Below are 25,725 nucleotides of genomic sequence, written 5' to 3' on the forward strand. Positions count from 1 at the left end.
AACAGGGCTATCATATCACCTCTTAACCTTCTCTTCCGCGGGAAACATCCCCAGCTCCCTAAGTCATTCCTCATAGGACATGGTTTCCAGACCCTTCACCATTTTAGTCACCCTCCTTTGGACACGCCCCAGTTTCTCAACATCCTTTTTAAATTGTGGTGCCCAGAACTGGACACAATATTCCAGGTGGGGCCTGACCAAAGTAGAATATAGTGGCACTATTACTTCTCTTGATCTAGAGACTATACTTTTATTGATGCAAACTAAAATTGCATTGGCCTTGTTAGCTGCCGCATCACACTGTTGATTCATGTTCAACTTGTGGTCTACTTGGATTCCTAGATCCCTTTCACATGTAGTCTCATTCAGCCAGGTGTCCCCCATCCTATACCGGTGCATTTCATTTTTCTGCCCTAAGTGCAGTACCTTACATTTCTCCCTGTTGAAGTTCATTTTGTTAGCTGTGGCTCAGCTTTCTAGTCTATTCAGGTCATTTTGAATCTTGATCCTGTCCTCTGGGGTATTAGCTATTCCTCCTAATTTGGTGTCATCTGCAAACTGATAAGTATGCTCCCAATTCTGTCATCCAAGTCATTGATAAAGATGTTGAATAACACTGGTCCCAGGACAGAGCCCTGTGGGACCCCACTGGTCACTTCTCTCCAGGATGAAAAGGAGCCATTGTTGAGCACTCTTTGGGTTCGGCCGGTCAACCAGTTACAAATCCATGTAACAGTTTCCTTGTCTAACCCACATTTTCCAAGCTTGTTTGCAAGAATGTCATGGGGAACCTTGTCAAAGGGTTTACTGAAATCAAAATACAGTGGTACCCCGGGATACGAATGCGCCGCCTTACGAAATTTCCGGGTTATGAAAAAAATCCATTCAAAAAAACCTGTTCCGGCTTACGAACGTTTTTTCGGGTTACGAAAAATTTTTTGGTGCTTTTCGGCGCTATTTCACACGAAATCGCGGCTTTTCCCCATTAGCGCCTATGGGTTTTCGGCTTGCGAAGGCTTTTCGGGTTACGAAAGCGGCGGCGGAACGAATTAATTTCGTAACCCGAGGTACCACTGTATACTATATCCACAGTATTCCCTTCATCTACCAAGCTGGTAATTTTATTAAAGAAAGAGATCAGATTTGTCTGGCATGACTTCTTTCTCTGAAACCCATGTTGACTTTTTGTGATTATGGCATTGCCTTCTAGATGTTCACAGACTCTCTGTTTAATGATTTGCTCTAGAATCTTTCCTGGTATTGATGTCAGACTAACTGGACAATAATTGTTGGGAACCTCTTTTTTCCCCTTTTTGAAGATGGGGACATTTGCCCTCCTCCAGTCTGCTGGAACTTCTCCTCTTCTCCAGGAGTTCACAAAGATTATTGCCAATGGCTCCGATATTACATTTCCAGTTCTTTTAATACCCTTGGATGTAGTTCATCTGGTCCTAGAGACTCATATTCATTTAGATTAACAAGGTATTCCTGTACTATCTCTTTACTTATTCTGTACTGAAATTCCCCTATTCTGTCCTCTGCTCCATTATCCTCAGGTTGAGCACCCTTTGCCTTTTCTGAGAACACAGAGTAAAGAAAGTGTTGAGTAATTCTGCCTTTTCTCTTTCTTCTGTTAACATTTTGCCATCTTCTCCACGCAGTGGCCCCACCATTTCCTTCTTCTTCCTTTTGCTGCGGACATATCCAAAAAAGCCCTTTTTTATTGTTCTTAACCTCTCTAGCAAGCCTGAGTTCATTCATTTAGCTTTTATGACTTTACCTCTACACAGGCTAGCTATTTGTTTGAATTCCCCTTTGGTGATTTCCCCCTTTTCCCATTTCTTATACTTGTTCCATTTAAAAGTTAGCTCAGTTGAAAGTTCCTTAGTCATCCATCCTGGTTTCTTGAGACACTTCCCGTTTTTCTTCCTCACTGGAACTGTTTGAAATTGTGCCTTCAGTATCTCCCTTTTGAGAAACTCCTATCCATCCTGAACTCCCTTCTCTTTTAGTATTTCTGACCACGGGATCACCCTCAATACTTCTCTAAGTTTACTGAAATCCACTCTCCTAAAGTCTAGAATGTGTGTTTGACTATGCCTGGCTTCTCCTTTCCATTGTCTAAGAAACTCCAGGAGAACATGGTCACTTCCACCTAATGATCCCACCACTTGTACCCCATTAACCAAGTCATCCTTGTTGGTTAGGATCAGATCTAAAATAGCTGACCCCCTTGTTGCGTCTTCCACCTTTTTCGAAAAATGAAATTGTCTTCGAGGCAAGTGAGGAATTTGCTAGACCTTGAGGATTAGGCTGAGTTTGAATTCCAGCAAATATCAGGATAGTTGAAGTCACCCATCACATCTCTCCTTTCTGAGTATGTAGTCATCTGTTCTAGAAAGGCATAATCCAATTCCTGCATCTGACTGGGGGATCTGTAGTAGACTCCCACCATAACATCCTTGTTGTTTCCCTTCCCTTTAATTTTTATCCAGATGCTCTCCACCTGGCTGCCAGTATTGATGTCTCTTCACTGGTGTAAATATCTCTGACACATAGTTCTATTCCTCCTCCTTTCCTGTTTGGCTTATTTCTCTTAAAAAGGTTATACTCCTCTATTTCTACATTCCAGTTCTAAGACTCATCCCACCAGGTTTCAGTGATGCCTATTATATTATATTTGCTTTGTTGTACTAGGAGTTCTTGCTTATTTGCCATGCTCTGTGCATTAGTTAGAGACATCGCAGACCATGGGTCTTCTTTACTTGCTGCCTGTGCAAGTTTTTTTGCCTCCCACTTTTGGATCCTTGCACTATTTGTCTTGTTTCCTCTATGTCAGTTTGACTATTTTCTCCATCCCTTTCACCTTCCATAATATTGTCTCCCTCCCCAAATTGGATTGCAAAAGTAGGAAGCAGAGAAGAATTAAAGACTGCAGGAAAATTTGGGCTAGGAAATAGAAATGAAACAGGAAAGCATTTAATACTGTTTTGTGAGAGCAACAATCTGTTGATTGCAAACACATTTTTCATTCAGAGAGGAAACTCTACACATTGCCAGATGGCCTACATAAATATTAGATGGACTACATAATTGGAAGCAGAAGATGGAGAAGCTTTAGCGTGAGAGCAAAAATGAGGCTGGGGCAGATTGTGGCACAGATCACAAACTACTAATATCAAAAATTAGATTAAAGATAAAAAAAGAACACTAACCTAACCATCATGCTGAAATACAACATAAAGAATATTATAAAAAATCTAGTGTAAAAAAAAGAGGAAGATTTGCACTATTAAGCCTAATTGACCAGGACCCAGGTGAACAATGAACTGAAATCAGGGAAATTATCAAGAAGGAATGCAGAAAGACAGTATCTGTAGCCAAAAAGAAAGAGAAGAATAAATGGATGATAGACAAAACTCTTCAAGCAGTGAAGGATGGACAAGAAACAAAAATAACAGGTGCTGGAAATAGAGCCAGAATTCTAATGCAACTGTTCAATTACTAGTGTGCAAGGATAGAGAAAACTTATCCATGAAGAGAAACAGAAGTTGACAAAAAAAAAAAAAGGACAAAAAAGAAAACTCTTCTACAAGATTCGAGAAATTAAATGGAAATTTAAACCAAGGGTGAGATGCTGTATGATCAGTAGAGATACACAATACATGACCAAGATAAAATAAAATGATGATGGAAGCAAAACACAGAAGATCTATATAAAAGAGATGGAAGGATGACTGACACATGGGAAAACGATTCATATAAAGATAAACCTCAAATATTGAGAAGCAAAGTGAAAGCTATATTCAGAGCAATTGGGAAGAATAAATCCCCTGGAACAGATGGCATACCAATAGAATTGCTTCACGTTACAGAGACAGAATCAACTCTAGTTCTAACTAAAATCTGTCAACAAATATGGAAAACAAAGCAATGGCCCAAGAATTGAAAATGCTCAATAGACATTCTTATACCCCAAAAAAGAGATACAAAAAACTGCAGTAATTACAGGACCATTGGATTAATTTCCTATACAAGCAAAGTCGTACTCAAAATTCTATGGCAAAGACTCCTACCATATATGGAGCGAAAAATCCCAAAGGTGCAAGCTGGGTTCAGGATGCACCAAGGATCACGGTGCAAACATATGACAGATAATGGAGTGCACCAAAGAATTCCAAAAGAAAATCAGCATGTGCTTCATAAACTACAGTAAAGCCTTTGGCTGCATAGATCACAAAAAGCTATAGATTGCTTTTAAAGGAATAGGTGTGTTACAACATTTTATTGTCCTGATGTGTAATCTGTACTCAGGACAAGAGACTACTGTCAGAACAGAATACAGAGAAAAACAGGGTGGTTTCCCATCAGAAAGTGAGTTAGGGAAGGTTGCATCCTATCACACTATTTATTCAACTTGTATGTTGAAAAGATCACACACAGAGCAGGTTTAGACTCAGAGGGAGGTTTAAAAATTGGAGGAAGGAATATCAGCAATTTTAAGATATACAGTCATCCCTCCTAGTTCGCAGACTTCCTGTTTGCGGTCTTGAATTTCTGTGGATGGAAAGTCAGGAGGGACATGAGCGCATGGCCATTATATCCAATGGGTCTTGGATATTTGCGAATTGGGAGGGGTGACTTTACAGATGATATTATACTACTAGCAGAAAAGAGCAAAGATTTGAAACATTTATCAGAGAAAGTCAAAGAAGAAAGTGCTAAGGTAGATTTACTGTTGAACATTAAGAAAACAAAAATAATGACCATAGAGGATTTATTTAAATTCAACATGAATGATGCAGAAATTGAAATAGTCCAAGATTTCCCATACTTTGGATCAGTCATTGATCAGAATGGAGATTGTAGTCAAGAAATCAGAAGACTAGCACATGGAAAGTCATCTATGAAGGAACTAGGCAAGACCCTGGAGTGCAAATATATATCACTGAATACTAAAGTTAAGATTGCTGGATTGCTTATTCCATCGTTTCTCCTATCACTGTGTATGGGTGTGAGAGCTGAATGGTGAAGAATGTGAATAGAAAGAAAACCAATTCATTTGAGATGTGATGCTGGAGAAGAGTTCTGCAGATACCACTGATGGCTAAAAAGACAAATAAATGGGTTCCAGACAAATGGGGCCTGAACTCTCTCTAGGAGTCAAAATGAATAAGCTGAGGCTATCATACTTTGGCCACATCACAAGAAGGCACAATTTATTAGAGAAGACAGTAGGAAAAGAGGAAGACCTCAGTCCAGATGGATAGATTCAGGCAAGGAGGTCACAGCCCATTCAGTTTTTTGTTTTGCAATTTTATTTTAAGGCTGCTGCTGTTGCTTTTAGACTTTATAGCTGTTCTGAGTGGCACTGGGTTTCAATGAGAAGTACTAGACTGGTGGGCATTAATTATAATAAGAATTTCTCAAATCCAAGTCTGAATACAGCAAATAGGCAATTCCACGTACATTAAATGATTAAAATGTGATGATAAGGGAGTCCTGCCTTTACAAATCTCCCATAGAGGCCGGAGGGAGGAAACTGGCAGTGATGGCCAGAAACACAAGACTGAATATGAGCTGTCTTTTCTTCTTATTTCATCAGTGGCATGGATTGTTATCTTGAGACAGTTATGTGAGTAGTTATGGAGGGGTTGTCACTGGAAGTCTCTCGTATTTGATCATCTCCCTAGGAACATTCCAGATTCTGCTCATGCAACTACAGCAAATTTTGTTCTGACAGCAAGTCCCCCCGCCCCAGATATGAAAAACTTTAATGGGTTATAATTTTGAAAAGGAAGGAACCAACTGGGAGGGAGAATTTTCTAGGCAAAAGACTACTAGTCACTGACCCAAATTCTTTGTTTCTTATATACTGGAACCGTACAGACTTGGATGAAATGAAATTACACCAGACATACAACTATCCAGCTACAATTAATGGAATTTGGGGGTCGGGGTGGTCTCAAATCACAGTGTCCAGCTACTAATTAACATTAAGAATCCATTTTTGTTATAAATTTAGCAGGCTCTGGTGTCATGTGAGAAACTAGTTCAGAACAATGTGATCATTCATTATTACATGAATTCTTCTGGGAATTTATCAGAAAACCAAACTAGAAGAATGTTTCATCTGTACTTAAAACAGAATTTGGAGCATGGAAGGCTGTTGAATAGCACAAGCATTGCTTACAAAGATGTAATTAAATTATAAGCCCTTTATGAGTCAGGGTGCCAAAACTGCCAAACAGAGAGCTGGGAATAACAGAATGCCTAAAGTGGGTTTCTTGATGAAATTGTCCATTTGAAGTTTAAAATATCAAACTTGCCATGGATGCATAGTTATAATGGACCACCCCAGCACATCCAATATTTTGAAACCAACCTTTTGCCTATAAAATAATATTCTCCATAGTGCAAGAATGATCTCACTAATTATAGTGATGTTCCCATAGTAGATGACAGTTTGAAATTGAATGTACATAAAACAGAAAGATGGTTGGATGTTCAAAATGTAATATGAAATCCTTAACATCTTTTTTTAAAAAATAAACCCCACATAGAAGTGGTTCCCTAGGAAATGTTACTGAACAGTGAAAAGTATTGCCATATCTGATGTTTCAGAATCAAATAGAAGTTTGGCTCCAAAGTGAAATGGAAGTGTGGGGGGGAGGAGGGATGCTGAGCAACAGAGTTTTGCCTCCACCCACCCATATTTGGGGATTCTGTTGTTCTACCAGCCACCCCGTGCGCTAACAGACTCCCTGGCTGAGCTGACACAGCTGGTCTCGGAGCTGGTGCTGGAGTCCCCTAGGCTTCTTGTCCTGGGGGACCTCAACATCCCCTTTGAGGCCAGCCAAGGTCCAACTGGTGCAGCTCGGGAGTTCGTGGCTACCATGACTGCCATGGGCCTGTCCCAACTGGTCTCAGGGCCTACGCACTCGGCTGGTAATACGCTCAATGTCGTCTTTTGTACGGACATGGAGATTCTGTGGGCGGAGGTAACCAATGTCTCCGCCTTGTCATGGATGGATCATTTTCTGGTTGAGGCTAAATTCAAGGCATCTACCCAAATCCCTCCCTGGGGTGGTGGACCTATTAGGATGGTCCACCCTCGAAGGCTGATGGAACCCAAAAGGTTCCAAGAAGCCCTAGAGGGGTATATGGTTGGAACTGACGGCGATTCTGTTGATGCCCTGATTAACACCTGGGATACAGATCTCTCCAGGGCTATACACAGTATCACTCCCAAGCGTCCTTTCAGGCCTGCTTCCAAAAAACAACCCTGGTATACGGAAGATCTCAGTTAAAGGAAGCGGGCTGTGCAACGACTAGAGCGCAACTGGCAGAGACACCAGCACTTAGCCGACAAGGCACTCCTAGAGTCCCGTTTGAAGGCCTAAGGAGTGGCAATAAGTGCAGCAAAGCATTCGTTCTATGCTGCACGTATTGCGTCCGCGGAGTCGCGTCTGGCAAAGCTGTTCAGGGTAGTGAGGGAGGTTACCCAACTGCCCCCCCCTCCCTGAAGCTTATTTTGGAACCATCTAAAGCCTGCTGTGACAAGTTTAACAACTTCTTCGCGGATAAAATCTCTCGGATAAGGGCTGATCTCGACGCCAGTATTTCTTCAGAATCCAGAGTAGAGGTCTCCAGAGCTTCCGTGAACTTTGTTATACTGGATCATTTTGAGTCTGTGAGTACTGAGGAAGTGGACAAGATTCTTGGAAGTGTTAGGAAGATGACATGCTCTCTCGATCCCTGTCCTTCATGGCTGGCAGCTCAGGGGGGTACGGCTGTAACTATTACGTTACGCCGTATAATTAATTCATCTTTCAGGGAAGGGCGGTTTCCATCCAGTCTAAAATTGGCCACTGTAAAACCTTTGTTAAAAAAAGCCCTCCCTAGACCCCCTGATTCGAAATAATTATCGGCCTGTCTCGCTGCTGCCTTTTTTAGGGAAGGTTATCGAGAGGGCAGTTGCCTTCCAGCTTCAAACAATCTTGGATGAAACGGATTTTCTAGATCCATTTCAAACTGGCTTCCGGGCAGGCTATGGAGTTGAGACTGCCATAGTTGCCCTGGTCGATGATCTTTGTCTAGGCATGGACAGGGGTAGCATGTCCCTGTTAGTGCTTTTGGACATCTCAGCGACTTTCAATACCATTGACCATGGTATCCTTCTGGAACGCCTGAGGGAGTTAGGTATCGGGGGCACTGCACTCCAGTGGTTCCATTCCTACCTCTCAGACAGATTCCAGATGGTGCAGCTGGGGGACGTGTGCTCCAACAAGAGGGCGCTTACATCTGGTGTCCCTCAAGGAGCCATTCTGCCCCCATGCTATTTAACATTTACATGAAACTGCTGAGAGAGATCATCCGGAGACACGGGGCACGGTGTTATCAGTATGCTGATGACACTCAAATATGTTTCTCTGTGTCTCCGACTGATGCAGTGACTAGGGATGGCATCTCTCCTCTAAATGCCTGTCTGGAGTCAGTAATGGGCTGGATGAGGGAAAACAGACTCAGCTTGAATCCAGAGAAAACAGAAGTACTAGTGATAGGTTCTCCTGGCCCGGGGAAGGAGATTTCTCCACCTGTCTTGAATGGGGTCACGCTCCCCCTGAAGGACTCAGTTCGCAGTCTGGGGGTGCTTCTGGACTCGTCACTCCACCTCACATCTCAAGTGGATGCAACAGTCAGGAGCACCTGTTATCAGCTTTGGCTGATACGCCAGCTGCGACCCTACCTGGGCTGGGGGGACCTTGAAACAGTGGTGCATGGTCTGGTAACTTCTCGGTTGGATTTCTGTAACACGCTCTACATGGGGCAACCCTTGTACCAAACCCGGAAGCTTCAATTAGTACAGAACATGGCAGCAAGGTTAGTCACTGGATGTCCCAGGACTAGCCACATAACACCTATTTTGCAAGATCTTCATTGGCTGCCTATTCGCTTCTGGGCGCAATACAAGGTGTTGGTTATTACCTATAAAGCCCTAAATGGCTTGGGCCCAGGGTACTTGGAGGACCGCCTCTCCCCATATAATCTGCCCCACACTCTCAGATTGGCTGGGAAGCAATCGTTGAGGGTTCCTAAGTCGAAGTACACCTTGACTGCACAGAGGGCATTTTCCAACTCGGCCCCGCAGCTCTGGAACTCCCTTCCCGGCGAGCTTTGCTCTGTTGCCTCCCTTGACCTGTTTAGGAAGAAGCTCAAGACCTATCTCTTCCAACAGGCTTTCCTCCATGTGTCGTGATATCTGCTCTCTCCCCATCATATAAGTTGTCTTCCAGCTAGTTTTGTTTTGGTTTTCATTCTCTGTAATTTTATGGTGTTTTTAACTCTAGAGTGTTTTTATGATGTGTATATACTGTTTGTTCAAATTGTATAATGTCTTATACCCTTGTTGTAACCCGCTTTGATCTCCTTTGGAAAAGCGGGCTATAAATAAACAGTATTATTATTATTATTATTATTATTATTATTATTATTATTATTATATTTGCTATATACCATTTCAGGACCTTTAGCTCCCTGAGCCTCCTAACAGGGCTGGTCCTGCTTGTTGCCAGTGTGGCTCATGGCAGATTAATGCATCCAACAATTTCATATTTCAGTTTTGATATTTGCTGTGTGCGTAAAAAAAGTAGGTTAGATGGAAGGCATGATTAAATATGTGAGCTTAGTGGTCTTGAAATGATTATGCTATACCAATGTTGCAGAAACAATAAACTATCACCACACGCAGAAATACTAGAATGTCAGACAGACAGACAGACAGACAGACAGAGAAAGAAAGAAAGAAAGAAAGAAAGAAAGAAAGAGGTACAGTCCTAGGCCATTGCACTTCAGACTAAGCCTCAAACACAATTGCTGCTGTCATATACACACAGTTATTTGATAGAAAACCTCATTAAATTTAGTAGCACTTCTGGTTAAATATGCATAACATTACAAAATAGACAAGATAGGCCATAAGGTTATTTAGGGGAGGGGGAGTAGGTGGGTTTTTGTTTTTGTTTTTTGGCATTTGAACCCCCTGGTTTATTGTCTGCTTCTTTTTTTATTTCATTCTCTTTCTTTTTTTGCTGTTAATTGAAGTACATGTTGGTGCTTCATTTCAAAGTAGCATTTAGCCTTTGTTCACCTTTCTCTCTTGGTTGACATGGAGGATCAGAGGAATTACTGTAAACATGTTGTTTCTTGCTTTTCCCATATTAAGTCATAGGACAGAATTGCACATCATTAAAAATGGAAAGCATTTTTGTGATTCCAAAGGAACTGCACCCATTTCTGATAGAGGCAAGGCTGACTCATAAGACTAAATTGCCACACACTTGTTTCTGTAAAACATAGTAGTGATTATACAGATTAAATGAAATGAACATGCAGTTGCATATTAGTAGAGATTTTACAATTTTCTAGATGTATAGCTCTCTAGTGGAGCTATTTTGCTTCTCCTATTGGGGCAATTTTTTTTTAAATCTCACAATTGCTAATAGTAATAGCTATTATGGTCTTAGTTTAAATGGATTGTAATACATAAAGTACAATAAGTATATTGCATCACACTAAGAGGCCCTCAGATAATGCCATAGCAGGAATCTGTAGATGGGGGTCTTATGCTATGGTGTACTGTATTTTGTTCAATTATAAATTGTGCCCTGCTGATTTCATTTGCTCATACAACTTCAGTTGATGTCACTGGAATTAAAATACAAGGCAGTGGGTCTGGTTCTTGCCCTACTTTATATAAATACTGCCCTTTCAAGTCAAGTAGTAGCGACTCTCGATGGAAGATAAGCTGTCCTGTTAATAATAGAAAAAAAAAGTGAAATTAAATACTAATTGATTGTTTTGTTTACCATACCTATAACTTTAGGGTATCTTGTTTTTTTCTGGGGAGGTGGGGCTGTATAACTTAGAATTTGGGTGGAGCAGAGAAGGGCCATGGAGGTACACGTTAATTCTTCAATATAGGTCATATGATTGAAACCTGGACCTGATTCAAAACCAAATCTAGTGAAATAAAGCCAAAGGCTGCCAGATCACCTCCTCTGGTGAATGGTTGTCCAGGCTCTATATTCCTTTCACTTGTCACACACACATATACTGTATTACATGGGACATACATGCAGCTCTCAAATGAAGCTTCCCTCACCTGTTCCATGCTTGTATACACATGCACACACAATATAAATGTTTTATACATCATTTCAGTTGCATCATAAAATATAAATTAAGGCATAATTTAAATGCATATTTGGGTGTTATATTCCACAGAATTTCACTCCACCAAACCTTCTTGTGTGGTATTAAACCTGCTTTCTGTACTATTCAATCACTTATAAAGTAAATCCTTACCCTGGGTATCCATGAACTACTACATCACTCCTTCCTACAAGGCAGGAGCTGGAAGTTATACTGTATCTTTGAAGTCTGTAATGGGGAAAATCCTGCTGTGTATGCTTGTCATATTTTCTGTTTCTTTATTCTGCTGACAAAGGCTCTGGGTTCTTTAATAGCTGTTATGACAAAATATAGTCCAAGGAGGAGCTTTATTGTCGTCAAACCTGTGGGAAAGAAAAGCTTAATAGTTGCTTTGTTATGCAATTGTTAAGAATTCATTTTTAAAAGGTTTTAAAAAGTTAGCAACCATACTTTGAAACCACTGACCCCACCCATTCTAGCCTCCCTGCATATCCCAGCATTTAGTCACAGCTCCAAAGAACTTGGTATGCTCATTCTGAGGCTTGCCTTATTTCCCATGCTGGCCTCCTAGTTATCTGCTCTCAGGTTCATTGCTCAGCTCCCTGGAGAGTCAAGCTTTAGGCATTCTCACTGTCCTGAATAGGGCTGAACATAGCAATACCAAATCTTAGGATTCCTATACTGTCCACAGGGCATGGTGTTCCCCATTACATACATTCCAGAGCACAAAGCTCTCATTAGTGAATACACTAGCTTGTCACTTGATGGCCCATAGAACCTGTTTAGGGACAGGTGATCCCTGCCTGAAGGTTACACTACCTTACATGCCTTTCCCTGAAATGCTTCCACAATCCCCAATGTACATTATGATGTCTGTGTGCCTTCCCTCCTCTAATTTGGTCTTCTTGGTCCCTGTTTTGCTTTACTGTGGCTGCAGTTCTCCACATGACAGCCAGTATGATGTAGTAGTCTCGGCTGATTCACACTATGAAGTAACCCAGTATGGAAACTGGGTTATTTCTGTGGTGTTCATACAGTGCACTCAGTGCACTTTGCAGGTGGGGTGGGGTCTGCCTGAAAACTCACTTACCCTGGTATAGTCGATACCAAGTTTTTTTTCTACATCTTTTGCAAAGGTGAGGATTGCTGCAAATGAGAATGCGCTGTTGATTCGATTCGGGGCACTCTGCACCAATTCTTCCAAAACAGGAAGGGAGGGGTTACATGCAGAAGGATAGCACATGCACATCCCACCTGGTCTTGCTCTTCCACCTGTTTTTTTTCCTCTTGGCATGCGGAGGTGAAGAGACCAGCTCCATAAATCTGGTCAGTATTTCCAGCCTCCATTTCCCTCAGCTTAGCGTATACATTTATACATTTTTTGTGTTTGGATTGAAACTACCCATGACAACAGGAGCAGAGTCACATCACCAACAGTGAAAGTGGGTGCAGAATGATGAAGATGTGCATCACTTGATTGACATTTTTAAAAAAACTTCAAGAATGATCAAATGCATTCGAAATGGAGGCTCCATTTTAAATCAATACGACAGCAGTGTGAATGGCAATAGTGTTAAAATGCCATGGAGAGATTTGATTGAGGTAAGCATAGTGGGAATTTCGATTTGGTATCACATTGCCACGGAGATCTGGATCTCCTCCGTACAAAAACATAAGTGTGAATGAGTCCCTTGGATTCGGACTGTAGGGGACTTGGGTTTGAATCTCTGCTCAGCCATGGAAATTCCAGTTGGGCAAGTCATATTCTCCCTGTCTAAGAGGATGGCAACTACAAACTTCTTTCCAAGAAAATTCTATGATAGTGTCATCATAAGTTGGGTTTCACTTGATGGCACATAACAAAGAGCAACAACAAAGTTCTTCACAATAATATGTGATCAAAAAATTCTCATCTGAAACCTCCTTCAACATGACAATGCGCTAAGGAAACCAGCTTTCTTACTCTTTCCCCTGCCTGATCTGGTTCCTCACAGTGAAGCTCTTACATTATGTGTGGTACAACTGCATGGAAATGCATGGAGATCGTTTCTGTGTAGGAAAAACAAGCACCCCTGAGAACTGTCAAATTCAGAGCCTAAAACAAACATTGTAGCACTTTCTGTGATATCCTGATTTTATTATTTCTGAAACGAGAGCAGACCACAAGCTGGTTTAGGACAGAGAAGCTGGGGAAGGGAATGTTTAACTCTTTCTGCCATGCCATTTGCTTAACTGAAATGGATCCCTCGATTACTATTAGCCTCCACCCCACTCCAGTTGGTAGAGAAGACAAGATGGTTTTTTCTTTAAGCAAGACCAAAGGTTGTGATTTCCATGGGAGGGGGAGCAGTGAATCTGATTATTTGTGAGTTTATCATCTATAATTATTAATTATAATAATTACAATAATTGCTGCTAACATTGCAAATGATACTGAGTGAATAAAGCAAATGAGAAGCAGTGCAGGCACTGCTGTGAAGGTAGACACAGGTGTATGGTGGGCTCCCAAGGGCAAGAGGGCCCCAAAAATGCATGCTTGGGGGCTGGGGATTGCCGCTGTCTCTCTTTCTGCCCTGGGATTGTTTGCCCAGGCTGTGGTGGTGAGGGGGAGAATCACTGGGAGAAGGTGATTTTGGTATCTTTCTTCTCTTTCTTCATGTAATGTGCATCTGGCAGATTTTGTGGTTTTTCCACTTTCATGGATGTCCTGTGCCTCTAGCATCTGCGAATGTGAGGGCCAACTGTATTCATGATCTACCTTATAGTAACCAAACACTGATATTTACATACATAATTTGGGGTTGCCGCAGCACACCATTCTACTCCTCCCTATTAATAGAAGCTGTGAGTTAGAAGGTTTTGTTATGTAAGGATGCAAACTAAATGCAGACACACAATAATTATCCTAATTCCATCCCACCTATTTATAACAAAAAGGCACGGGCAATGACATTTGATATTACACTCTCTAAAGAACAAAGAGGAATGGGAGTGAAAGACAACTGTTCTTCCTTCCAAACTGAAACATGATTCAACAGCAACATGGAAAAAAGTTTCTCTGTTTATAAGTACAGAACAATGGACTTTACCACACAAGGCTAAAAAGTGGAATTTTAATAGGATAAAAGCATCTTTGGTCAGTACTGATCAGATAATGTAATATCTGTCCTGTTGCCACTCTGTTACTATAATGCACCTTTTCATTGTTGGCTAAAACCCATCAATGAGCTCCCATTCACACTATCTCATCACAGGTATTATGGTGCCAAAATCCTCTTCATTTCATTTCCAGCATCACAGCAGTCACGTGGCACAATGTGGCTTGATTCTCCTCCTCTTTCCCCCTTTCACTCGCTATTCCAAAGCAGGCTAACTCCATCAGCTTTTTTAATTTTTATTTTGCTTTGGAATAGTGAGCTCTGGGAGGGGAGAGAAGAGAGATTCCAGGGTCCACTCAACCATGCATCATTCCATAGATTGCTAAAATGAGTACCCAGCTTGTTGGGGGCAATTAGCTTACACATTGTAAACCACTTAGGGAGTGCTAGTTCACTGATTAGCGGTATAGAAATGTACTTGCTATATTGCTATTGCTACTTGCATCTGTATTAAACCTCTGTTCAAGAATTTACATTAGATTTTCTATCAGGCATGAAGCCTCTTGTGCCATCCAGCCTGGTCTCACACAACTCTCACCTTAATTATGACAGTCTTTGGCAAGATGATCTGTCTCTTCTGTGGCAGTCTACAAGGTGGGGAGCAGACAGAGAGGCAGGGAAGAAAAAGAGAATAGCCCGAAAACCCCACAAAAAAACAAGACAAAAAGATAAGATATAAGCTCACTTACTTTTGACTTGGCACCTATCTCTATTTATCAGACCTGCTCACCCCCAGTGTGTGGCCTTAAACAGATTAATCCCCAGGGTACTGCAGCCCCCAACCTGTAAAAAAGAAGGTTACTCATGTCTGCTTTCCATGGAGTGTTTATGATAATAGGCAAGTCCACTCCTCCTCTAGCCAATCATATCAAGCCAGTGGAAAAGGTATAGACTCATTTTTTCCCCCCAGGAAGATGTTGAAGGTCTGATCAGCGGGGTTGAAAGGCAATGTTTTATGTTATTTTTGGAGCATTTAGTCATGCATGGGAAGAGTGTTTAAATAGAAGTGACTCCCTTGAAAGGCCACATTCCATGTGTTGTTTCCTGTTTGAAACTATTTCAGGTGTGTTCGTTAACAGAGACACAGAGTTGGCTCCTCCAAACTAGCCAAAAGCCTTAGGATTTGGTGAGAGTCATAGCTATAGCTGTCAGGGTTTTTTCTTTCTTCCTAATATCCCACAATGTTCCTCCTCTCCCAGTATTTTTCTTGTGAAATTCTGCTATTAGCAGCAGCTTTAAAGACCCACTGCATAATGCCCCCTCCTCAATCCTAGGAGTCTCTAATATAGGTTGGGGTAAATATTACATATCTGTATTTATTGTTTTGGTTCCTCCTGTTGTACTTTTTGGATGCGGCCTCCCCCCTGCTGTCATTAGGGTGAGTGAGAGACTGAGGGTGTGACCTTTTCCACTGCGGTTTTCTGCTGATCTTTGTTTTTCATTATTTTTTAGGCTACTGGAATTAGTGTTTTTCCTTTTTTCTCTCTTTTTTTTAGAATTATACTGCTAAAATGAAATGGCATTTAGTACTATAACTATAACATAAACAAAGAAACAAATAAATTTGCAAGACAGAGAACATAAACATGGGGGGGGGAGGAGACCAGGAAGGGAAGTGTTGAGTGTATGAGTGAATCAATCAATCAATCAATCATTTTATTTGTACACCAGCTCAAATACTAAATAGTACATACACCCTAATACCAAAGTTAGGATTGTCTATGCTATTGTATTTCCACTTTCTATGTATGATTGTGAAAGTTGGACACTGAAGAAAACAAACAGGAAGAGAATCAACTCATCTGAGACGTGGTGCTGGAAAAGAGCTCTGTCCTGGTTTGCCCTTTGGAAGCTAGCCAGACTCCTAGCTCGAAACCTCAGTGTCTCAAGCAGGAACAGGAAGAGAAAGAGAGTTTGGCTCACCAAAGTGTCCATAGTAAAAGCAGTGGTCAAAAGCAGGGGTTGTTTAATTCAGTGCAGGTCATTCGTAAGTCAGCAACCAGTCCAGTCAGGCAGTCCAAAGGGGTAATCTGAAAGAATAGTCAGAGTCAAGGCAGAATTCAAGGCAACAGGCAATTGATCAAGGTAGCTTTCTCCCAAGGAAGATGGGTGGTTGTCAACCATACTGGACTGAGGGAGGTGCTGGGATATTTATGTCCAGGTTTCGCAGGTGCACCCTATTAGCAGCCTACTTCTTACTTATATACTAGGAATACCGGCATCTCTCCTTTTCCTGGTCTCTCCATGGGGTCAGGCACTGTGTAAGTCTTGCTCTTTGTCTGAGGGGGTTGATTGTAATGAAACTTGCTCCTGTGGCTACTGGGAACTCGGCCCTAGTGCTGGCTGCAAGTTCACCTGGACCTGCTGCCAGCATTACTGCAGCCCTGGCATGTCCCCTGGGCTTTCAGGCTCTTCATCAGACCCCTCAAAGAGGGCATGGCAAGTTCTGTGAATACCATGGACTGCTAAAAAGACAAATAAATGGGTCCTAGAACAAATCAGGCCCAAACTCGCTGTAGACACAAAGATGACTAAACTGAGGTTGTCATATTTTGGCCATATCTTGAAAAGAAAGGAGGCACTATAAAAGACAATAATGCTGTGTAATGTGAAGGTCAATAAGAAAAGAGGAAGGCTGTATACCAGATGAATAGATGCAATGTGAGTCTGCAGGAGCTGAGTAGGACAGCTGAGTACAGGGTGACTTCAAGGCTTTACCATAGGTTGAAATCAACTAGAAGGCAGTTGACGATAACAACGCCTGTCCTCCAAAACTGGGATTCAAGTTCATGGAAGGAATAGTCGAATGGAGGGAAATCACCACCACTCCACAGCTTAACAACCAGTGCCACCTTGGTTTTCTGCTGACTTTTCTTCCCTCATTACCTTTCCTATTGGATGCTTCTTTATTCCTATTCACTTTTACAGTTATAGTGCTAAAGTGGTATAGCATTTTAGCATAATAACTATACCAAATATTTTAATTTTAAAAAAGTAAATGTATGAAACAGGGAAGATGGGTACTAGAGGAGAAACATAGTGGGTAAGTGTTGAGTTCATGAAGGAGATAGCAGAGGGATGGCTGGAAACCCCACCCCACTGCAGTTTAAGTATCTTTTCAATGGCGACCGAAAAGAAATGTGCAGATCAGAGATAGTGCTAAACTCAGCTACAACCAACAACAAAACAGGGCCAAAAGTCTGATAAATTTAGGGCACCACTTGATAGGGAAGCAGAACCAACTGTTACAAGTTATGAAATCCTGAAATAAAAATCCCCAACGTTCACTGAGCTACTGGGTAGTCTGGAAGACTCCACTGGAATTACAACTAAAACAAAACCGCTGATTTTATTATTCTGTATTGTAGTCTAGTTTTCCTTTAGGGTGTGTTGTGAGAATGGGACATTGTCTCTTGACCTGAATGGTGATAGACATTTTTCAAAAACTATACAATTTTGACTGATAATGACAACTGACATCTTAATTCAATATTCATTATAATATGCCGATTAATATTAATTAAATTAGATATTAATGATTTATTAATATACTGTATTTTGCATCTATATTCTGCATTACCTTCTGGGATTTAGGGAACAGAAATGCTGATAACTACTCAGAATCCTTGGGACAGAAAGGAAACAGGTGGAGGAAAGTTCCATAATTATGAATGCATTATTTGGGATGAAAATAAATTATGGGGAAATGCAAAGAACATGATAAAATGAGGCATTTGTCATTTCATTAGTCAATGTTTCTGCCCAACAAAATGTGAAGTGAATTACATGAGGTACTTAAATGCACCACAAGGTTGTTGGATTTGAAATTCACTTGCCTTTACCCTGTTTAAGACTGACTCATAGTTCTGTCCTTATGTATTGTACAGTACTATAGGGAACGACAGAAATATATGAAGCTAAGTCGTACTGAGTCATTGGTCTATCGATCCCAATACAGTCAACACTGACGGCAGTGGTTCTTCATAGGGTTTCATGGAGAAGTTTTGCCAGCCTTACCTGGAGATAAGGGCTTTTGGGTGTAAATCAGGTGTTCTGCAACACAGCAACAATCCTTCTGAGGTACCCAAAAGCACCAGAGGAAGTGATTTCTATCCAGGGCAGGCTCCCAAGTGCCTTCTTTTAAAACATTGGCACCAAGTTTCTACTTCCATCCCAGGTACTTACATTTCTGAAAGCCAGAACAAGCTGTCAGTCTCCTCTGTGTGGGTAGGAAAAGCCAAGTCAGATTTCCTGTGCACAGGTGGGGTGGGACAAAAAAGACACTCTGCGTAGGATTTTATGATTGATCAAGCCACGTGTGGTATGCCAAATACATGGAATTTCAATTGCAATACCATCATATTATCTCCATGGCAACTGCCTGTTTATGCCCATGATCTGTCCTGTGTTCAAAAAGCTTCTGCAAATGAATGATCAGGAAACAGAAGTATGCCTGAGGCCATGCAGTGAGTGTATCAGTCAGGGAATGATAGGAGCCAAGGGACTTTTAACAGATTAGCAATGCACTGGCATTTTAGCAATGCACTCTGAATGGAAGCAGTGGAGGCTTATGTGTGTGCCAAGCGTTGCCAAGATTCAACCCTGGCATCTACATTCATTTCATTTATTACGGCAAATAGCCAGCATAAACCCTGGCATCTATTTTCACCATCAGGGCTTATTCCTGGAATGGATGGATTAAAAACAAATGAAAATGGCTCTCCAAGCATGTTCAGAGTGCATTTCTTTCATCTCACATCAGGGATCAGTGGTAGGGGTGGGCAGCTGAGGCTTTTCAAATGTACTTGGATGGCAATTGCTATCATGGCTCACCTGTTACTGCTTTGATTAGGGCATTGCAATCCAGCCATCTCTGGAGAGCTTCAGCTCCCCAACCCTGGATTTTTGAGGAAAGGCTTCCAGATCAGAAAATTTTATTCACAGATGTGATTAATATAATGTTTTTTTTCCTGAAAATTAAGCACTAATGATATGCCAGCTAACGCACAATGCCTAGTTCAAGTATTTGTGTAATAGAAAACTAGGGCAACAATAAAAACAGCTTTGGAAAGAGAGCAGCTATTCAGTTCTGGAGAGCACATGTGAAGTAGTGGTTTCACCCAAGGCAGGATAAAACAAAATATAGATAAAACCTACTAATACAAATATTAAAAACATTTTAGAAACATAGCAAACCACAATATACTGTGACTGTTTTTCCACTTAGCATTGTCAGCTGATTGGCAGATATGTTTATGGTGGTATAGGAGCACTTGTACCACCACAACAATACTTTAATTTCATCTGCAGTTGGTGAAACTGAGGCCTTAAAACAGCAAGCATAGGCCTTTTTATTTTAGCAAGGCTTGATATCAAATAAATTTTGCCAAGTTGTATCCTGAAAGACATCTTTAGTATATTCGAAAATGCCATTTGACAATCACCTATGACTTTAGTCCTACATTCAGTTACTCATCTATGTCATATTTAAAACACTGGCTTTAAAACATGGAGTTTATGGCATGGTTGCCCTCTGAAACCTGAGATTATCTGTCTATGTCTTTCCTTATTCCTTTCTTATGGTTTACCAAGAATGGTTTTCATCCATGCCTTTGTTTTATAACATTGCTTTGGTTATTGTGTGCACTTTTTTTACATAATAATAATAATAATAATAATAATAATAATAATAATAATAATAATTTATATACCGCTATTCCATCCGATCACAGCGGTGTACAACAATTGCAATAATGATACAAGATAAAAATTGCAATAGATAATTAAAACTTACAAAACAGTGCACAGTATACATAAAATCAACATTAAACCAAGCCAGCAATATACTCGAAGATGTTAATCATATAGGGGGGGCCACACATATCACAGAACATCAGGGAAGGCTTGATGAAACAAAAAGGTCTTCAGTCTCTTTTTAAAGAGATCCAGGGAGGTGGCGGTGCGGAGCTCCTCGGGAAGGGTGTTCCAGATCCCAGGGGCCAAGATGGAAAATGCCCTTTGAGAGGTTGACCTATATCTTGTAGAAGATATACCTATAATTTCTGATTGAGTGTAGAGTTATATACAATGTTTATATCTAGACCATCATATTAAACCAAACCTTTTTCCACAGAAGGATCTGTACATTAATGTATTCAACTCTGCATCAATTTATCCATTGTGCTGTCATCCACCTCTTCAGCAATGATTCATTCTCTCTCTTTGCGTGTGTGTGAGAGAGTATTTTCATTCTTCAGTATATGAATCTTAATTATTTTGAATTAGCTGCAATTAACTTTAAACCATCACCTGCCACTTATAAGGAAAAGGGAAGATATTGAATATGAATGTAATCAACTGATGTCAAAAGCATGACATCCTTTGATTTCCATAAAGTTACCAGATTCCTTTGTAGATGAGTATTGTATGAGATGTTGCAATGATACATCAGAAGAGCTATCTCTCCTGTAAACCAAGTTACAGTCTCCTTTAAATCATATTGAAATGCTAGTATTATATATATAAAAAAATCTGGCATGTGGCAATCTAAAACTATCCCACATGCACACTTTACTGTGAATATGATAAAAGTTGTTAATAAACAATTGTCTCTCATCTAATTCTCCTCCTCTAACCCCAAGGAGCCATACTGTACATTATTTTATTTTTGATTTCTTCAAAGCATGTCAGGAGTTTGTTGTTGTTAGTAATAGCTTCAAAGGTTTGCATGGCTTCCAAACTGTTCCCATCCCACAAAGATATTTCCTTCCAGGTGTGATACAACAGTCTGCCATTTTGAGAAGTTCATGTTGTGATGGATATCTCCCTTTTTTTGTACCATCAGAACCCCTCCTTCCACATACATTTATGGCAACTTCAGCCATAGGAGATAAAATATTAGGTTTCTTTTTAAAAGCAGAGGCCAGAGTTAGTCACCTTTAATTGGTGATCATTCCACCAATTAAAGATATCCAGTTTGAAAAATTTGTTTAGAAAATTCTAGCAAGCTTCCTTATGCTAAGCTACCTGGATGTCTCTTATAATTAGACAAAATAGCTGACGACATTCTACCTTCCTTGATCTGACAGTTGGAACTTCTGAATGTAGGGCATGATCTGCCCAAACATTTTCAGAAGAATTTCCTAAATATTTCATCAACACTAATAATAATAATAATAATAATGGGAAAGAATATAAAGGAGAGTTCCATAAATTAGTCTATGGTCCAAAGCACACTGCAGAAATAATCCCATTTGAGACCTCTTTGTCTGCCCTGGCTCAGTGCTAGGGAATACTGGGAACTGTAGTTTTGTGCGACTTCTAGCGTTCTCTGGCAAAGAGCTCTGCTGCCACAGTAAATTACCTTTCCCAGGATTCCCTAGCACTGAGTCAGGGCAGTTAAAGCAGTCTCAAACTGGATTATTTCGGCAGTGTGCTTTGGACCTATATAACAAATTCATTTAAATTGTCTAGAGCAGGGGTAGGCAACCTGCGGCCCGCGGGCCGGATGCGGCCCAGCGAGGCCTTGGGACCGGCCCCAGCCCGGTCCTGCCGCCGATTGCCGCCGGGGCCTTTGGCGTCTTGCTCAAGGGGCATGGTGGGGCAACTGTCTATAGAAGCCTCAGAAACATGCATTTATCTTAACATTTTTTAAAAAATCAGCAATTTTTTCGTGTGTCCTCCATTTTTTATTTAAAATTTGAAAATTTTGTCCTACATTTGTCCTGGTTTATTTATTTATTTATTTATTTTAAAAAAATTGTTTAATTATTTATTTTTTGACTTCGGCCCTCCAGTTGTCTGAGGGACAGCAACCCGGCCCCCGGCTCAAAAGGGTTGCCTACCCCTGGTCTAGAGCTTTATCTGTAAAACCAGGCTGAACACTTGCTGCGCTTCTTCTATTTGAAGAACTGATTATGAACATCTCTGTTAATCCCTTGCCTAAACCTAGGCAGTTTGGTTTTCTCTCTCAATTAATTTTGTAATCTGTTGGCAAGTACTAATACACTAGAGAATGATTTTTTTCCACAAATGTGGAAGAGTAGATTGCACAACAGGGTGAAGGGGGAAAGGCTGCTGTACTCTGGCAGTGTTCCTGACCATTTTGTCATATATAGGTAAACCTCTCCAGAATGCAGAAAACTGGTTCTACTTGCTTGCTGTTCACTTTGCTGATTGGATGATGATTTACGACATCATGCATTGCACTCCCTATAGACAGAGACATAGCTTTGTTAGTCTGGAATTTGCTGTTGTTGTTGTGTGCCTTTATGTTGTTTCCGACTTATGGTGACCCTAAGGCAAATCTATCGTAGCGTTTTCTTGGAAAGATTTGTTCAGAGCAGGTTTGCCATTGCCTTCCCCTGAGGCTGAGAGCATGTGACTTGCCCAAGGTCACCCAGTGGGTTTCCATGGCTGAGCTAGGAATCGAATTCTGGTCTCCAGAGTCACAGTGCAACACTCAAACCACTAGGTCCACTGGCTCTCAGTATCAGTATGCAAATGGATATTTTAGCACCTTTGAGACTAACTGTGACAAAGAAGTTGTAGCATAATCATTCATAGTCTTGGTCTACTTATTTTACAATTTGTTTCACCCAATTACAAAAAAAGGAGTGTGAGAGAGTCAAGGTTTTTGTATGTTGTTAACTGCCTTCGAGTTGATCTCGACTCATGGCGACCCTATGGATGAGACATCTCTAAGAACACTGCTCTGCTTAATTCCTGCATCCCCATAGCAGTGACCTCCTTAATAGAGTCCATGCATCTGGCATGTGGCCTTCCTCTCTTCCTACTTTCCTCCATTTTCCTTGGCATTATTGTCTTTTCCAGTGAGTCCTCTCTTCTCATGATGTGTCCAAAATACAACAGCCTCAGTTTGGTCATGTTGCCTTCCAGGGAGGTTTCCGGATTGATCTACTCTAGGACCCATTTGTTTGTCCTTTTGGCTGTCCGTGGGATCCTCAGCACTCTTCTCAGCACCACATCTCAAATGAATGGATTTTCTTCCTATTATCTTTCTTAACTGTCCAGCTCTCACATCCATACATGGCAATAGGGAATACAATGGCTTTATAATTCTAACATTTGTGCTGAATTGTATATCTTTGCATTTAAGAATCTTTAATAGTTCTTTCATAGCCACCCTCCCCATTCTTAATCTTCTCCTAATTTCCTGACTGCAGTTCCCATTTCTATCAATGTTTGATCCCAGGTATGGGAATTCTTTTACAATTTCTATTTCTTCATTGTCTAGGTTGAACTTGTGAAGGTCCTTGGTGGACATTATTTTTGTTTTCTTTATGTTCAACATTAGGTCTGCCTTTTCACTTTCTTCTTTGATCTTTCTTAGTAGGTGTTCCAGGTCTGTGTAAAGAAAAGCCCTGGTGGCGCAATGGTTATGTCCCTGTACTGCAGCCACTCACTCACAAACTATAAGGTTGTAAGTTCAATCCCAGCCAGGGGCTCAGGGTCCACTTGGCCTTGAATCCTTCTGAGGTCACTAAGATGAGTACCCAGCTTGTTCAAGGCAATTAGCTTATGGTTGTAAACCACTAGAGACTGCTTAGGTGGTATGAAGCAGTATATAAATGAAGCTGTTATTGGAATTATAGAATCATAGAGTTGGAAGAGACCACAGGGGCCATCCAATCCGACCCCATTCTGCCATGCAGGAACTCCCAGTCAAAGCATCCAGCCTTTGTTTAAACACCTCCAAGGAAAGAGACTCCACCAAAATCTCCAAGGGAGTGTGTCCCACTGTTGAACAGCCCTTACTGTCAGGAAGTTCCTCCTAATGTTGAGGTGGAATCTCTTTTCCTGGAGCTTGCATCCATTGCTCTGGGTTCTAGTCTCTGGAGCAGCAGAAAACAAGCTTGCTCCCTCCTCAATATGATATCCCTTCAAATATTTAAACAGGGCTATCATATCACCTCTTAACCTTCTCTTCTCCAGGCTAAACACACCCAGTTCCATAAGTCTTTCCTCATAAGGCATGGCTCCCTATTTTGGTGGCTCTTCTTGGGACACACTATTGCTATTGATTTCAGACAAAGGGACCAAGACATTAGCAGAGGTACCACAGCAAACTACCATCCCCAGAATCCCTCCGCATCACGGAGCCGAAGCGGGATAAAAAGAAGAAGTGGAGTAACTTCCCAGTGCAGCTCTGCTCTCAGGGAGGCCCCACCCTCTGGTTGCTAGGAGGAGGAGGAGCCCCGCGCATGCGCACACCCTCCCGGAACACTGAGTGAGTGAGTGAGAGTCGGCGCAGGCGCAGAAGGAGGAGGGTGGGGAGTCAGTGACGTCAGGGCGCGGCGGCGGCCATTACACGGCGCCCCTTCCTTCCTTCCTCTTTCTTGGTTCCCGGAGGACGGGTGCCGCCGCCGCCGCCATTCCCTGCCTCCCTCCACCGGGCCTTCTTCCTCTTCCTCCGGGCGAGGTTAGCCGGTCTCATCCCTGCTGAGGAGGAGAGGCGGGGTCGGGCCGGTGGGCGCCGGCGAAGGAGGGCAGGAGGAAGGAGGCGAAGGCGAAGGCGAGGATGGAGGAGAAGGTCTTCACGAAGGAGCTGGACCAGTGGGTGGAGCAGCTGAACGAGTGCAAGCAGCTCTCCGAGGGGCAAGTCAAGAGCCTCTGCGAGAAGGTAGGCGCCAGGGGAGCCCCAGAGGAGGGACAGCCATGGAGGACGCCGCCAAAGGGACAGCCCCAGCCCCAGCCCCACTCTCCCCTCCGTGTCCTGCTCCAAATGGAGGGCCTTTGGGGGCCTTCCTCCTGGACAGCAACAACAGCTAAGAGCCCCGACAGGGATCCAAAGCCCTGCTCTGGATGGGGAGGCCAGTTCCCTGCTTCTGGGTGAGCCTCGAAGTGGAGGAGCCATCTCTCTCTCTCTCTCAATCTTTGGTCCTGCCCAGGATGGAGGGCGGCTTTCTTGACACTCCTAGAAATGGGAGCTGCTCAGGAATGGAAGAGGTTGGCAGTTCCTGCTGGAGAGGAGGCTGAAATGTAGGGCAGGTCCTGGGAAAGGAGGACGGGGCTCCTCCCAGAGGCGGGTGCGGGCCCTTCCCCTCCTTGGCTGGGTGACCAGGCGCCCAGGAGGACTCCCCAAATGCAGAAGCGAGAAGCATGGGCTTAGATTTCTATGAAGTGCGTTTGCCGTTCGTTTCCTGCCGGGAGGGATTCCCCAAAGGCCCCCTGCCTTTCCTTGCAGGGCTCAGGGGCAGGCGGTTAGGCTCCTGCCGGTGCTTTTGTTTTCTGCCCAGAAGGCCCTCCATGTTGAGCGTTCTTCCTAGGAGCCCCTTTGGCCTTTCTTCTCCGTCCATGTTGAGCAGGGCTCAGGAGGGTGGGTTTCGGGGTG

At 42.1% G+C, this 25,725-nt stretch overlaps 1 protein-coding gene across 2 annotated transcripts in view; it reads left to right on the plus strand.

The window, feature by feature from the left end:
* Positions 1-25,725, plus strand: part of LOC121922119 (serine/threonine-protein phosphatase 2A catalytic subunit alpha isoform) — a 96,521-nt gene that overhangs the window by 48,619 nt on the left and 22,177 nt on the right. Inside the window, exon 1 of one of the 2 annotated variants that reach the window (XM_042451087.1) lies at positions 24,672-25,014. The exons of the other annotated variant lie outside the window; for it this stretch is intronic. Within the exon in view, the coding sequence (XP_042307021.1) occupies positions 24,913-25,014 (102 nt within the window). The 5' untranslated portion in view covers positions 24,672-24,912. Of the gene's footprint in view, positions 1-24,671; positions 25,015-25,725 lie in introns of those variants that run through there. 2 annotated transcript variants of the gene reach the window in all.

The sequence above is a fragment of the Sceloporus undulatus genome, chromosome 2, assembly GCF_019175285.1.
Source record: "Sceloporus undulatus isolate JIND9_A2432 ecotype Alabama chromosome 2, SceUnd_v1.1, whole genome shotgun sequence".
NCBI lineage: Eukaryota > Metazoa > Chordata > Lepidosauria > Squamata > Phrynosomatidae > Sceloporus > Sceloporus undulatus.